This window comes from Excalfactoria chinensis, chromosome 8 (assembly GCF_039878825.1).
Source record: "Excalfactoria chinensis isolate bCotChi1 chromosome 8, bCotChi1.hap2, whole genome shotgun sequence".
In the NCBI taxonomy this organism is placed as follows: Eukaryota; Metazoa; Chordata; class Aves; order Galliformes; family Phasianidae; genus Excalfactoria; species Excalfactoria chinensis.
Genome location: NC_092832.1, coordinates 22027733 through 22043477, shown reverse-complemented (window position 1 = coordinate 22043477; position 15745 = coordinate 22027733). Strand labels below are relative to the sequence as shown.

The window sequence follows — 15745 nt, the reverse complement described above, 5'->3', positions numbered from 1 at the left end:
AAAGCTGGATGAGTGCTGAAGCACAGACCTTGGGCTTGTAGATTAAAAGGCACTGCAGTTTAAAAAAGGGAAAGCAGAACATAGAAGCCAAGGACAGTTCATCACCTAACAGGATTTCACCAGCCAACCCATTTCATCTGGCTGTTTCATGATAAATAGCAAACCTTCGTACACAGGAAGAGGAAAGGAAGCTAAGTGTGCTAGTGCTTTAGAGGAACCAGTACTCATAACTCATTAGACTAGATGGGAAGGTGTTATTTACTCAAAACAAAGAGCAGAAGAATAAACTAAACTTGCATTGAAGGCACTCAACACTTCAGAACAGTCCTGGTAGTAGGATTTTTTCTAAGCTAAAAAGTCAAGCCTTCTCACTCTGCCTGTTTGCCTCCCCAAATGATCCAGAAATGGAAGTTCTTTCATTCACCTGTGCAGAACACACACACCAGACAACTGCAGAAGTGATACAAAAAGCTGACAAAAATTTGATCATTTCCCTGTGTTTAGAAGAGGCATCAACTCCAACCAAATACATGTTAGAAATCCACCAAGATGCTCATTACTACTTCTGTGTTCCTGCCCACACGGCACCAATGAATATAGTTCACATACTTAATGCAAATATTCATTTAGCTGATCAATATTTGGGAATCATCTTGAATTTGCAGCCCTTACAACAGGCTAAAAGTCAATTTCAGTGTTACTTATCTCCTCTTGAGCAGAGAACATACTTCAGGAAATAAGCAGCGACAAAAATAAAATAACTAGGTCACCAAATTAAGACCAATTTATCAAGCGTTTAATAACATTCAGAACCATATAGTTAAAAAATAATTCTGGATTTTAGGTTTAAAGGATTCTGACACATCTGCTTTTTATGTCTTCCAGTATTTTACTTTCCACATGCATCTGAAGTTACCAAAAAAAACCCAGTTACAACCAAAAATTAAAGCATGCTCTGCATTCCATCTGATTTGTGGAAAGAATGTTCCTTTTTCAGCTTCAGAACATACTGCAAGAGTTCTGCTTTCCTGAGGACCCGACTTTCAGCTACACTACTCCGACCACTCTTTCCACGCTGCATTTTGAGCATGGACTCACCTCTCACATAAGTCTCCTCTGCATCTACTAAAACACAGTCAAGCCAATTTCTGAGTCACTTCCTAAACAAATGAAGGTAATTCAGTGAATCTGGCATTATTTTCCAGTTAAAAGAACTCCAGGAGAGTACAAGCTCTTCCGCATATTCATCTATTCTCCCCACTTCGTTCCATAAATATTACGCCCTTTACTTTTGAAGAAGTGAAATGGAGGGAAGTTAAATACCACTGTTTACAAGTCTTTCCCATCCAGACCACCTGGAGTGGGGTGTGCACTATGAAACATTGCCTCTAAATGCAAGTTAAATTCCAGAATCATATTCACTTTGTAAATGGTGACCACAAGACAGTGCTCTTCTACTCCAAAGAACTGCAAATTCTCATCTACCAGTGGAACAAAGCAGCCGCCGTCAAACTAATCTGACAAGATCTGTACCAAATAAATAATCAGAGATCAGTGACTAGTTCCTGCTGCTTCAGAGAAAATTACAATATCCTTACAAGTCAACAAGGGAATAAACTACCTCTAGAAGGTATTTTTTCCCCTAAACCCTATTATTAGGTAGGCTTTATGCCATGAGGCATGGGTTTACATACTTCCTAAACATTTTTATAAATCTTATCTAACTAATCCCTACATTCTGTAATCCTGTCTATTTTATGTATTTTGAATAAGCAAAAACTGCTGGAACCAGTAATATCTCAAAACGGAATGAACTTCCCAGGCACAATCAGCAAACAGGACCTCTAATGTAGAAGCAGCTTATGCCCAGATCAGGTTGTTTCACAGCAAGCTATTCTTATCTGCATATGGGCCATACAGCTATTTTCTCCTTCCCAGCAGGAAACATTTTTGGTATGCCCTTTTACAAAATTGCTAGAGCTAACAGACATAAAGCGCTGGCTGTCTTTGTACATCAAGTTCCTACAGCTCCTAAACGTAAGTAATTCAACAATTTATTTTAAAACAAAACAGGTATTTCGCCCCTTGTTAACAAACAACCAGCACAATTTTAATATCTCTGCAACTTCTAAGCTGGGTCTTTCAAATTCAGACTACACCATCTAATCATCATCTACTGTCATGAACTGTAATACAGAAAGGTCTCCTTCCTACAGAAAAATACAACTAGTAGACTTGCTTCTGCTTTGCATCTTTCATCATGATCTTGGTTTTGTTTCCAGAGCTTTCTGAGTTCCCTCTTGATCCCAAGATGGGTACTGTGACTTCCCTCTTACCTACTCAGGGAGCAAGATCTCCCACCGCAATAAAGCTTAGCTTCGAGCAGTGGACCAACACCAGAAAAGGCTGGCTTACTACATTTACGTACTATTTTCTTGCTATTGCATACTTCATCAGACTCAAAAGCTTCCCTCCTGGAGAGCCTTACTGTTAGGCAACATGATTATGACTGGCTTTCTTTCCCCTTGCCTCCTAGGGTCACCACCACCACCGTGTGCAGAGCCAATTAATGGCTTCTCCTGAGGATACAGACCTTTTCCAAGCAAGGCTCTCACAGAAAGTCACTGATCCTGGATGAGAGAATTAAAACTGCTTAAAAAAAAAAAAAAAGCTTAAATTAAGTTCCAAATTTCACAAAGTGCCAGATAGGAAAACTCAGCACAAAGCATCCCAAACAGAACTACCAGTTCAGCACCATTCACCATTTAGTTCCAGTTAAATAAAATACGTGCCTTTCATTTTACAGCGGCACCTCTTGGTGTTTGTTTGTAAGCCATTTCTTATACAAAGCATGAAAGGAAAAAAATTAATCTAGTGCAGACAAACGAAAGATACAAACTTCACCCTTCATGGGGTTCTGGAGCAGAACAGGTTCACACTGACGTGCTGGGAGTACTGCCAGAGTATCCACCACTCCAGGCTGAATTTACTGGTGTGCATATAAGCAAGCTGACACTGCAAACACTTCTCACATGGAAGATTCTGCCTGTATTCATAATGCTGTATCATTTCTGATTCTGCCACTGTGTAGCTTTTGGTTGTTGGATGGACAATCCACTACTAGACAACAGCAGTAGTTCTCTCCCAACACATTCTAATACATAGATGATACCAATTTGAGTTAACTGTTTCTCAATTCCGCCTTTGAATCATCAATATTTATATTTACACTGCCATGATTATTTCTGAACTGCATTCTTAACCCCGGTCTGTATCAGTCCTATCATAATTACTTGAAATAAAAGACACAGAACAGCATAATCAAGAGGAAATTCAAAAGGAACAAATTAAAGCAGGGATAGGAGCAATGACGTTCCTTGATTACATATGCAAAGAACATCAAACTGCACCACATAGCAGGAATATGTAAACTCTTTTCTATGCATCACTTATGACATCCTGTATCAATAACTGTTCTGCTTTACAGCGTGCCTGAGTCATTGCAAGGTATGAAAAGATTGAGCTCCAAAGATTTTAGATACTGTTCATTTGAAGATCAGGTGATATGAATTCCTGTGTAGAATACAGAGAAAAAAATCTAATTCGGAAGAGCTCAGATCAGGTTAAAAAAAAATCAATTAAAATTCTTAACAAGCATCTTCCTTCCCCCACCCACAATCCAAGACAACAAGGATGCGGCTGGCCAGCAGTGCCCGCAATGCTCCTGACAGACACTGACTGCACTGAATCTTTTGCTTCCAAGCATGGGACAGAAGGTCAGGACATTCTGAGAAAATAAATGCTGATGAACACAAGCCATTCCCTCCCCCAGCTGAAGTCCGAGACTCACTGCTAGCTTTCTTGGAACAAAAGAAGAAACGGAGCCCATCTGCAAAAATATGCTGTTTAACATCACTTGTAAGCATAGAGCCTCACACCCAGCCCCAAAACCACAGTGCTTCTCCATAAAGTCATCTCCTTTCATCCAAAGCTGTACTAAAATGTTTGTGCCATTTGTGGGTTTTGTTGTTTGTTTTTTTTTTTTATAAACTCAAATTCCTTCTCCTTATTTTTGGAAAGCAGCTGATTAAACCTGAACAACTGGGTTGTTGGACGAAATATGCTGTAGCTATGAAATGGTACAGCAGGGACCAGTTTCACTGTTAATTTAAAACGCTAGAATTAATTAGGTAGTGTAAATGAAGAATTTAATAAGCACACTTTACAACCACAAGTTCTGCTTTTATTAAACACCCCAGCCAAACGAAGGCAACTATCTTCAGTCGGTTTTTCCTTCTCTCACTCCCTTAAAATCTCTGCAGTGAAAAAAACCATTTTCCTACTGCAGCCCCTCCCCCATAATTAAAATTTATGCCTGACTTCCATCTCCTCTTTCAAGTCATTAGCATCCTTTAAAAATGCTACTGTATATCCTGCCTGTTCTGCGAAGCTACCAAACAAAACCCAAGTTTACAATTTTGGTTTTGAATACCAAATTAAAGGCTGTCTTAGAAGCTGTCATTCCTATTCAACTCCGCACGGTGTACTACCAAATTAGCATATATTTTTTAGCAAGGCAACATGGTTGTTTAAACATGTGTCTTTCCAAAACGAGGGGTAACATCACAAATAATTTCCTTAAAAAAACCCTATTGCTGTTCTAAAAGACCTGCAGAAAGACTCAGAGCAGATGATTATTGCTGACATATACTCTTTAATCCTCTTAAAATAAAACAGCTCAGACCACAAATTCTCTCGAAGGGATACTTTAACAGGCTTTGTTTAGCTTTAACTCCCTGAAAAAAAAACAGCACTGAGTCTAAACATTATTTCACAGTATTCGTGCACCTGCTTTAACAGGATAAGGAGCACAAAATTTAATTGGTTCACGCAAAAAAAAATTCAATCTAGCCTCAAATATGTTCAAGATGTTTTAATACAGTTTCTCCAGACTAGCTACTTCACATGAATTGGTCTGTGACCTTTTCCGTGCCTCTAAACAACTGTTAGAGCATTTGTTTACCAGCATACATTTAGCTGAGATTTATTAAGATAAAATTTTGAGCAAACAATGAAAGATTCAGAAGCAGACAAACCCAAACTAATTGTTTCAGACCTCCACCAGTTCAGCACAAGTAGTTTAAGAATCTAATATTTCTACTACAATACAGCTTCACTGTCAGATAAATTTACAGTGATTTTTTTATACAGAAAAGCAGCAGAAATCCCCCGAGAAGTCAATCACTCCTGTAACAGCCTATTGCTTTAGTAACCCTGAATTAACACAAGGGTTAAAAGCACGGCCTGAAACGTATTGATGCTGTATCATCACAGGTCTTAAAGCTTGATCAGACTGAACTGTTTTCAAAGATTCACAGCACAGGCTTTGGAGGACAGTCCTAGTGGGCTTTTTTCCTACCCAAATTTGGTTCAGTTTATTTCTACTCGCATCACCTTCTAAAACATGGAGGCTTTTACATCACACAGGGATTGAGTCCTGAAAGCACACATATATATATACTTTAAATAAAAAGGAATGTTTGCTATGAAGTTACTGACTTTAACTATTAATAAGCTTTTTAAAGAAAAAAGCATAGGCAAAAAACTACCCAAGAATATGTCAGCGAGATCACATCGCCAATTTCTCACATCTTCAAATACTGAGACAAAAGCCTGGAGATGAAACAGAACAAGCAGATGAAGTAACAGCTCTCCTTACAAAGGCTGCCAATTCTCTACAAAAACAACACACAGAATATCTAGAATTCTGAGATCCTATTTCAAGGAAATCCCCATCAATGATGAAAACAGGAGGCAAAAAAAGTTACTAAAAAATAAGACCTGCCACAAAGCAAGATCCAAGCGAGGCACACTTGTAGATGAGAGTTAGTTATTCACTTGGGTCTCAAGTCAACTCGCAGTTCTCTTTCCCAGACCATTTTCAGACTGAAAAGAAAAAATATCTGGAGCCCAACTTGTCTGGTAGTAGGTATCAAGTGTGTCATATTGGGGTACTGGGACAGATAGGCACGTAAAAGCAGATAACTTGAGCTCTTGGCATGGAAACTTTTGGAAAGGAGAGTATGAGCAAATTGTTTTTCTTCTAAGTTGAAATAGAAGAAGAATAAATAAAAAGTCAAGTTGATTTTTCAATTTGTTTTTTTCCATACCCTAAAGCTGTGTCCCAATCAGAAGATATATTGAAATAGATACATCATGGTCAACGTGCAAACAGAAAGCTCTGCCGGACTACACTTCTGAGGACTTGAGCTGCCCTGGGGCTACTGCCATTTATTATGTGCCTTGCGTTAAACAAGAACATTGCTGTATGTCAGGAAGTAAATAAAAAAGAAACATTGCATGTTTAGAAGCACTAAGCAGATAATCCTAATGCTGCCAATAAAACAGCTGCCAGGCTGTTACAGATGTAGGTATGAAGGCTTGTCTTTTCAATTCTTCATTTTGACAGTGCCTCTTTCCAGATGATGCACACTCAAGCTGCCAAGAGCACATCCTTGGGAAGGGACTGCTCCCATGCTAGAACCCTTTCCTTCCCAAGTCTGCTGCACTTTGTGCTAAACATAACACTGGTGACATGCTTAACAGCAGTGAAATTTCAGCTGTTCACCACCTACAGTGTGAGTAGACACACAACCTATAAAACTAACCCATAAAGCAAGCCACATGAAGTCACTGCTCACCCTGCTGTCATTCTGCCCATCATTGAATTTCTGGCTGCGGCAGCAAGGATACAGAGTAAGCGAGGTGCATCAGCACCTACCTACACCTCTGTCAACAGAAGTGGAGACAGCTCTGTTTCCTATGAGGTCAGATATGCAATTGGAAGCTTTTCTCATTCTGAAGGCACCAATCAACAGGTGCCTCATGCAGGAAGAGGTCACCGCAAACTATGGTGTTTCCAGGGAACAACGCTAAGTTCGTTAACCAATAATCACAAATGTTCAAATGAGATCTGGAGCAGCAGCTCCCAACTACACAACACCACTGTTCCAGGAAGCCAAAGATGTGATGAACACACACAGAACTATGAGTCTGAAATGTTAACATGCAGAAGTTTGATGAAGGTACTATGAAGTCCACAAGAAAAGTCGGTTGGCTCAAGCAATTCAGATACATTTGTACAACCGAGTCAACATTAATTAGGAAAAATAAAAGAATGATGAGGAAAGCCATGTCATCATCTGAGCTCTGCTGCAAGAAGCTGCCCAGGAAGCATTACAGAGCTGTATGTGGGCTGAAGGAAACAATACTTTGCCTGTAGATCTACAGCCAGTATACATGACTGAGAACTAAAGGTCTACCATCAGAAGAAGCTTTCCTGCAGTATTTCTTGTGCAAAGCAGTTGCAATATGAGCACAGAGGTTTTGCTGGCCTTAAGTGTAAACTGACCCTGCTGTACAAGAAAGCAAGCAGTGCTCAAGAGCTTACCTGTGATTTTGTCTCTCACGAGCTTGCAGGATTCTATTTCGCCAATGCTCCCAAAGAGACTCCTGAATTCCTCCTGGGTCATGTTCTGGGGTAAATAGTTGACTATGAGGTTGGTTTTGCTGTCATCTGTGGCAGCCCCCGTCTGCATGGGGGAAGGGCAGTTTCTACTGTTGCTGGAGGGTCCATTGGTTGTATTGGAAGTAGGGCCATTCGACACCTGAGGCTCCATGGTGCTAATTATCTAAATTAAAAAAGAAAAAGAAAAAAGAAAAAACCTTCAGTTTCATAGATACAGCTGCTGTTTTTTTAAAGATACTCACTAGTGAACCAGTAGGTAGAATTCATGGCCAATTTAGATACTTCAACAAAAGAAACCGGCTTGATTCCTCTGTTATTGTTGCAAAGTAGGTCATGCTAGTCTTTGGCTGTGAGCATATACTAAGATGCAGTTTAAAAAATCCTTTTTTGTTAATGCAAAGCTGATTTCTGCTTTCATCACACAGCCATTTTCACAAATGTATATTTAAACCACATAAATTTAATTATAATTTAAGGTAATAATCATAATTAAAATTATAGTTCCATTAAATCAGATGAAATAAGTGTACAGCACTATATGAAAAGGTAAAATATTTTACCTATTTAATAACTGTATCACAAAGTGCAATGACAACAACATTAACCAAGCACAGCCAACCTGCAAAGTGTCATCACTCGGGCTGCCTTTAGTTAATAAAAGCACTGTGTCCCAAGGCATACCACTCACTGGTTCCAGGGATGACCTATATTCTCCAGTTATATTTTTCACTAACGAACTGACACCTCTTTAAATAATAAAGCCCTGGATTTGCAATCTTCAGAGATACAAAGGTCTTCAGATAAGTTACTGGAAAGGTTTAAATCAGATAAAGCTTATTCAGCCCAGAATGGAATTTTAACGAGCGGTTCTAACTTGAAATATGAAACTCCAGTTTTTTTTTCACCAAATGGACTCAGGACTTCTCCAAAATGCCACACAAGAAACTGTTTTGCTCACACAGACAGGTGACAGCATCCCTGTTGTCAAGAGTGTGCCCAACTGTGTGGTCACAGCTGCCTACATGCCCATTTGCCTGCAGGCTACACACTGGAGAACAGTCTGTAGCAGAGCTGTACAGATGTGGATTAAGGTGAACCTGGGTGCTTCAGGACTCTGCAGGGATGTGCCCAGGGATGGGACAGGACAGAGTGAGCAGGACCCATGGGAAGGTGCACAGCAGGAAGGGCACGGAAGAGAGCTACCAGCACTGAGTCTCATGCTCATCTCATCCTGTAATTATTATAATTAGTCATGACTTAATTAGCTTTCTTTTTTGAAGCCAGAGAGGTATGTACTGTGACAAATTAGGCTTGTAGTTTGTTTGGGAGTGGGGGCACCAGAACAGAGCAGTATGATCTAAAATTAACTGCACCAGGGTGGTTCAGGCTCTAGACAGCTTAAGCACTGGTCAGTTTTTTGTTCGTTTTTGAATTGATGCATTTTAGTCTTTCTTTACAGCTACATTTATTAAATAAGCCTTCTTTTTAATCAATGGAAACTAGTTGTAAATTACTACTGTTTTTGATTACTGGTCCCCAGAATACATTACGTGGTTTGACAGTTTCCAAATAAAAGGAAACCTTGCTACATCATGCTTATATACAAGGCCTTCAGCCACAACGCAGAACAGTTTAGAACATCAATTCCACAGAAGCAGTAACCCAGCAAGTAACCGGTAACCCAGTAACCCGCAGAGCCCCACTGCCCACTTTGGCAGCCACGTGTGCCCAGACTCCACCAACACTTCCATGAGGCAGCACGCACCCATACGTTCATCACGGTGGACCTTCCGCTTACCCAGGATTAGCCATACTCTCTTCCCCAATCCCATTTCCGACATGTATTTACTCACACGCACTAAGTGCTTCAGACACCACTAAATCTGTTTAGCTCAGAGGTCCAGCTGGAAGATAATCTTTTGATCTCTACATCCCTAGCCTTACAGCGGGTGCTCGTTTCAATCCTAAGCTCTGCTAATAACCTGCTGCCTGTGCAGGCTCCTCTCACCCTAAGGATAATACTCCAAGCCCTGCAAGCTCATATTATATATATATATACACATACATATACACACACCTTATCAGTCTCATTAAAGTAAAATCCAGTTGGGGTTCTTCCACTGTTCCCCCCAGGAGCAGCTCAAAGCCATCTGACTGTATCCTTTCCAACACAAAGGCCACCAGAGAAACTGCAGATTTAGGGACCAGTCCTGGCCCTCTGAAGCCAGGAGAACTGCTTGTGGCTTGGGCTGTAGCAGAAGCAGGCCTTCAGCATGGTGTGCTGACAGAGCTACATCACCTATTATTAGCAGCAGCAACAAAAGCTATGTATAGTTCCCCACCATAAACAGAAACCTCAGTCTCTTAAAAAAAAAAAAATATCTATTCAACAAAATTTGAAGCTGGCTGTGTCCTACTTCTGCGTTTTGCAAACTCCTTTTAGCTGCATTTTAAACATGCTTACCTTCTACTCCATGCAGTAAATACAGTTTAAGGTATTTAACAAATACAGAGCATCAGGAGTAACCCAAGCTGCTCAGTAAAGTCTGTTCTTGAACAAATACTCCCTCATATAGTGCATCTCCAAATATCTCAGCACAAGCCAGTGTCACCCCAGGCACCAGGGCTTCCTCATGGTCATTCCTGGCTCCAATCAGATCTCCTGATTTGTCAGTAGTAGGGAAGCATCTATTTTCCTTGCGGCCCTTCAAATCACTACAAAACTGTAAATCACTACAGACTGACCTGTACATTAAATTTAGATAACAGCTGTTTCTGTTTAGTTTCTGCAGAATTTCAAGTCCATACAGAGCCAGCTCTGCATAGAAGGGTCTAAGTGCCAGAGGAAGCATCTGAAGTCCTCATGGGCAGAAGGGAGCATCACTTATTTTACACGTACGTACTGATTCACATCATTAAAACCTAGAAAAATCAACACTAACAAGAAATGTAAATCCCAGTCCCCCATCTCAACACTATCCTCAACCCTATAAATCAATGAGAACAGTGACAGTAGTTGATTTAACATCAAGAAGTTGTCAGCATGTTATTTTTTGAATAAATGTAGTTATTTCTCATGTAAAATTTCAGCATGTCGTTCACTTTTCGTACAACATGAAGACACACTAAATTCAATGCCTATATTGCAATATGAACACTTTTCAAGTAGATGCCACAGCTTCCCCAGCAAATAGTTCATTCTGATTGTGCTGTAACTACTGCTGATAACGTTAATTAATGTTAGTACTTTTTATAAAACCAAAAGTGCTGAGAGGAGGTTATGAATTTATCTTTAGCTCACAAAGATAACAAAATAAACACGGAAATCCATCAGTGACTGCATACAAGTAGAGATTTTTTGAAATATGAAATAAACTGCAGGCCCTCAAAGATCAGCATTAAAGCTCCTTACACACTACCTAAAACTAACAACACCTCCATCGTTCTGCAGCCTTTCTCTAACCTACTTCAGCTGGAATCTCATGGATACAACCACCCTGTGTGCAAATGTATCCACGCTACTGGTACATAATCACAGTTTTTTGCTTCCCTCTCATTTGTTTTCTTTTTTGCCCCGCACTCAGTACTGCAACATTTTCTATACCCAGATGAACAACGACTCAAGAAAAGTAAACTGCAGTTACTATTTTTATACATTAACAATTTAAGAACCAATACTTTGAACGTTCCATGTCTGTTACATTAAAACCAAAATTCCACGACTGCAACTGTGGTTTGGATGTTGTTGTTGTTTTTAAGTTAAAAAAAAGGCAACTCATACCTCAAATTCTAGGTATGTTTCAGAGGGCTGATTTTAAGCATTGCTTCTTGGTGTACTACTTTCCTTGGTGTGGCAATGTATCAACCAGGCACCAGGTCTTTCAGTTTGACAGATTTCACACAGGAAAGCTTTGCTGCTCAGAAATTCAGCCCCAGCCTTGCCTGTGTTCTGCAATACCAAAAGGCTTCGTATAATCCCTCCTACAAAATATCAGCAACAAATGCACATCACAACAACCCCTACATTCCAAACTATGTCTCAGAAATACTTCTGTCATATCTCCATATACATTTTCTCCAATTAATTCAATTAATTTAGCGCTGCTGAACTATTAGCACCAACAATAATGCAAAGAATACCTGTATGTATAAACAAAGCGATTACAAAGCTTAAACAAACCACAATGACTGACATTTATCTCCAGTTGCTATTACAGTAAGCGTGTAACATCCATCTACCATTACAAAGCACAGTTAATGAATCATTTAGAAAACTACCCACAGACTGAATTAAAGACAGGCTTATCTTCCTATTGCATGCATAAACAATAGCCAATGGCTCCATAAATGTAAATATACATGTTTTATATTTACAAGATTTGCTCTGAAAGAGGTCTGTCTGTTGGACTGAAAGACTGTCACAGACATGCACTGTGACGAGTGTGTGCTCAGCAAATAATTTAACACTCATTCTTGTTATCCAAGTTACATAAGCTCTGCTGCCCATTTTCCACAATAAAGAGAAATTAATTTTAGATGTGGAAAAAAAAATAAGAGTAGCAATTAACAGTCTTAAAAATAAGCATATGCACAGGCACTGAAGTGTTTTAAACACACACCAATCTCTTCTTTAAGAACTGTAAAGGATTTATGTGGACAGCTCCATTTTGAGGACTCGGAAGTCAAAAACGTTATCTATGAATAATAAACTGTTCACAGCACCTAAATGCCAAGAAAAATGATGGTCAATTACACCTCATGAAGAATTCATGAGGTCTAATTTTATTTTATTTCTAACTGTTCATTAATGAACAAACTCAGAACATTCTCTCATAAAAAAAGAATTTAAATAATGCAAAGCTCTTCATCTAAAAAAGCTCTTTAATTAGCATTGCAAGTTGTTTGCTTTTATATGGGAAAACAAATGGTGCCATGGCAGAGGTCCCACAGCCATCTCCTGAATAAGATGACAAAAGGAAAAACAAACAGAACCTCTCAAACAAAATAGAGTCACAATGCTTTCCTTTCTATAGAAAGAAACAGGTTTTTAAACTCCCAGCATCTCTCTTCCTCTAAAAGCAAGGAAATCAGTGTGGCACACCAGCCTTGGTCCCACAAGAACTTCCCCACAGGTTGAAAAGCCCAATTCGCAAGAGCTGCCTGTGCAGCCCAGCCACAGGCCCCCCAACAATGGAACCTCCATGCCAAAGCCAGAAGGGCCCTTCACAGGCACTGAGTGAAACAAATTGCTTTTAAGACCTGGCCCCTCCGCCCTCAACCAGCACTGTATGCCCCCTACCCGAATTCCATGCTGCTCCTTCTACTTGCTTCAGTGGCATTAAGCACAACTCTACACTTCGGCTGAATTTTGCTGGATCATAAAAATCAGGACAAATCTTGTCTCCCAGCAGCACAGGCAACAGGCACACCTCTCCTCACGGGCACATTGTGTGCGCTTCCGTCAGCACTGACCTTTAGAAAGGCACCAAGTCTGCACTAGAGCTGCACAGAGCTTCTTCTCTATAGCACAACTGTCAGATTTCACTGTCAATTATGTTTTTATTAAAGTTTATGTACCACACAACTAGATTTTGCTATTATTTACCTAATAAACACATTGTGAACATGAAATAAAGGAGAAAACTAAGCTTTTGAGCAAATCTGTCTGGAGTTAAATCCAATATCCCAGAAGTTATTTTCTAAATAATAGTTTATATATATATATAATAGTTATATATATAAATAGTTATTTTGACTTACTCCCCACTGACCTACATGCTCTTACAGGTGCTCTTCCCCTCCCTTCTAGAAGAAGGGATACTTGAGCCATACCTGTTTTTAAGACATCAAGGTCTCAGTTAAAGAAGAGCAGTCAATGAATGGTCACTACCAACTGTAGGCAGCTTTGCCACTTCTTACTGATCTGTTTCAATGCACGCTGTACTCAAGTTGAAATGATGTCCAAACACTTTCACCAAGTTCACATTTACCGGGTGCCACAACAATTGCACAGTGAACACAGACGACCCCAGTGGAGAAGACAAATGCATTCACTTTATGAGACTAATTCTGCTCTAACAAGAAAGTTGTTTACATAGCTCAACTTGTCTTGATCTAATTCACCATAGGCTGTTGTGTGATGATGCCAAAACAAAACAGCCTGCCCCCAATTTGCAGCACAAGTTTATTGGCAACATGACTTATCTGATGGACATAAGTGATACCAGCATCAAGTTATGCTGGATACTGTCAGGGTAGGGAAAGTTGCTGCTGCTCCAACACAACAAAAAACATTTTTATTTCAAATTTTGCAGAAAGGGCAAAGCAAAATAAACCAACGAGAAGAATCTAAGCCGACGGCTCTAGACACATGATAAGTTATGACAGCTCTAGAAGGGTAACTCCGTATCCTCAAACCCAGCCTAGTCATAGCCTTACTTTTCCTTAAAAACCAGTGAAAGGCAAACCAGCATTATGACATAACCATCCTCAGAGCAACAAGTCCAATAACCACAAAACAGGCAATAACAAATGCAAATGCATGAGATCACAAACTTGATGTGGTTTCTTATTTTCACTGCAGGTATTCTGAGGTTGAGAAACAGGACTGGGAAGCACTACAGTTAGGGTCCTGTAGCTCAGCATTCCTCAAACCAACTGGAAGCACACCAAACTGGAGAACAAGCATTGGGCAATCAACCCCACACACAGGGATTTCTGGGAAGCACAATAAGGCACATCCTTCACTTTCTGGAAATATCTATGGAGAAGTTATGAGTCTTGGAAATTTCAGCACAGCTAGGTTCTATTGGTCAGCACTCTCCAAGCACCAAGTAAAGGCCTACACCCATATACCAAACAGCCCTGGAGTACCCAAGCAGCTGGACATCACTCTAAATCGCTTTGGCATGAAACATTCTATCAGCACTAGGGACAGGGAGAACTAAGGTAAGAGATAGCATCAGGGATGTTACCTACTACCCCTGCATGAGGCTAACTCTCTAAAGGAAACAGACTTCTAGGAAATCAACCTGTTATACTTCAGGGCTGTTTCACTACAATTGGTTTGTAATCATTTCTGACATTGAACTTCATTTACATATGAAGATAGAAGAGAATCCAGCCTTAATTTCACAGTATTCAATCACAGCTCTGGAATGCAGCATCAGAGGAAGCAATCAGAAAATGCCAGGAGAGAAAAATGGATGTGTCTTGGGTCAGCCTGTAAGTTCCCAACTCAGATTGTAATACCTTAAAAGAGGCCATGGCAAAGAGCAGGCCTACCTGTGTGTCAGAACTGGGCCACCAGTGCTCCTGCACACTGTGCCTCTGAGACAGCCTCTGCCAAAAGGCTCAGGCACTTCTGAAACCCAAGCATAGGAAGCACAGTCAGACACTGCCTTCTGAAAGAACACCGTTTCAATCATCCTGCTGCCTCCGCCAAACTCACGTTGGACAGCTCCATTCCTAAAATCTCACAAGGGTTTACTTTATTTATTTAATCAATCTGTACTGCTCTTTATTCCCTCCTGGCTTTTTCAGAAATCAGGATCTACTGCTTGTTCTTTCAAGATGCATATGAAGGCTGAAAGAGTCTGAAAAACAAACAATTTCAGCAGAAAGATGACATCTTTCTCTGATTGATGCTCCAAGCCAAAATCTGATGAAAGCATCTTTTTCGCAACAGATAGCATTTTATTAGACTGATGCCACAAAGGCAGGAAAGAAGTCTCCCACTAACTGCCTCATCACTCTTGAAAAGGAGACAGAGACCAGGAAAACTGTATTTAAAGACCTGCCTCTGCAGGGTGATAAAACCAAAAACAGTGAGTGCGAGACAGACCCTGGCAAGGTTCTCAAAAGCCTGGATACTACACAGTACTAATAATACAAGAGAATGCTAGGATCAAACAGCTGGAGCAGCTCTTAAGTGTAAAGGAAACATAACCTAAAAATACAAATATCAAACATTTAATTTTTGTATTAAGAATATCTTTCCATGGTTTTAGTAACTTTCTGAACTCTATTCTTAGCTCAGTTTTGTTTCCTTATCACTGCCTACTTTACTGACTACATTACTTCATTATATATTACTACTTTAGGTTAGAGCTCCATTACTGATGTGAGAATCTGTGTCCCACCGTGTAGTTATGCAGATCTCCACAGGTATACATACTAGTGCAATAAGCAGACAGCTGCAAGTCTTCATTTGCTGTA

At 40.0% G+C, this 15745-nt stretch overlaps 1 protein-coding gene across 9 annotated transcripts in view; it reads right to left on the bottom strand.

The window, feature by feature from the left end:
- ELAVL4 (ELAV like RNA binding protein 4) overlaps positions 1-15745 on the bottom strand; it is a 70643-nt gene that overhangs the window by 29919 nt on the left and 24979 nt on the right. For all 9 annotated transcript variants that reach the window (XM_072342650.1, XM_072342652.1, XM_072342649.1 and 6 more), the window contains exon 2: positions 7451-7691. In XM_072342650.1, the coding sequence (XP_072198751.1) occupies positions 7451-7691 (241 nt within the window). The remainder of the gene's footprint in view (positions 1-7450; positions 7692-15745) is intronic.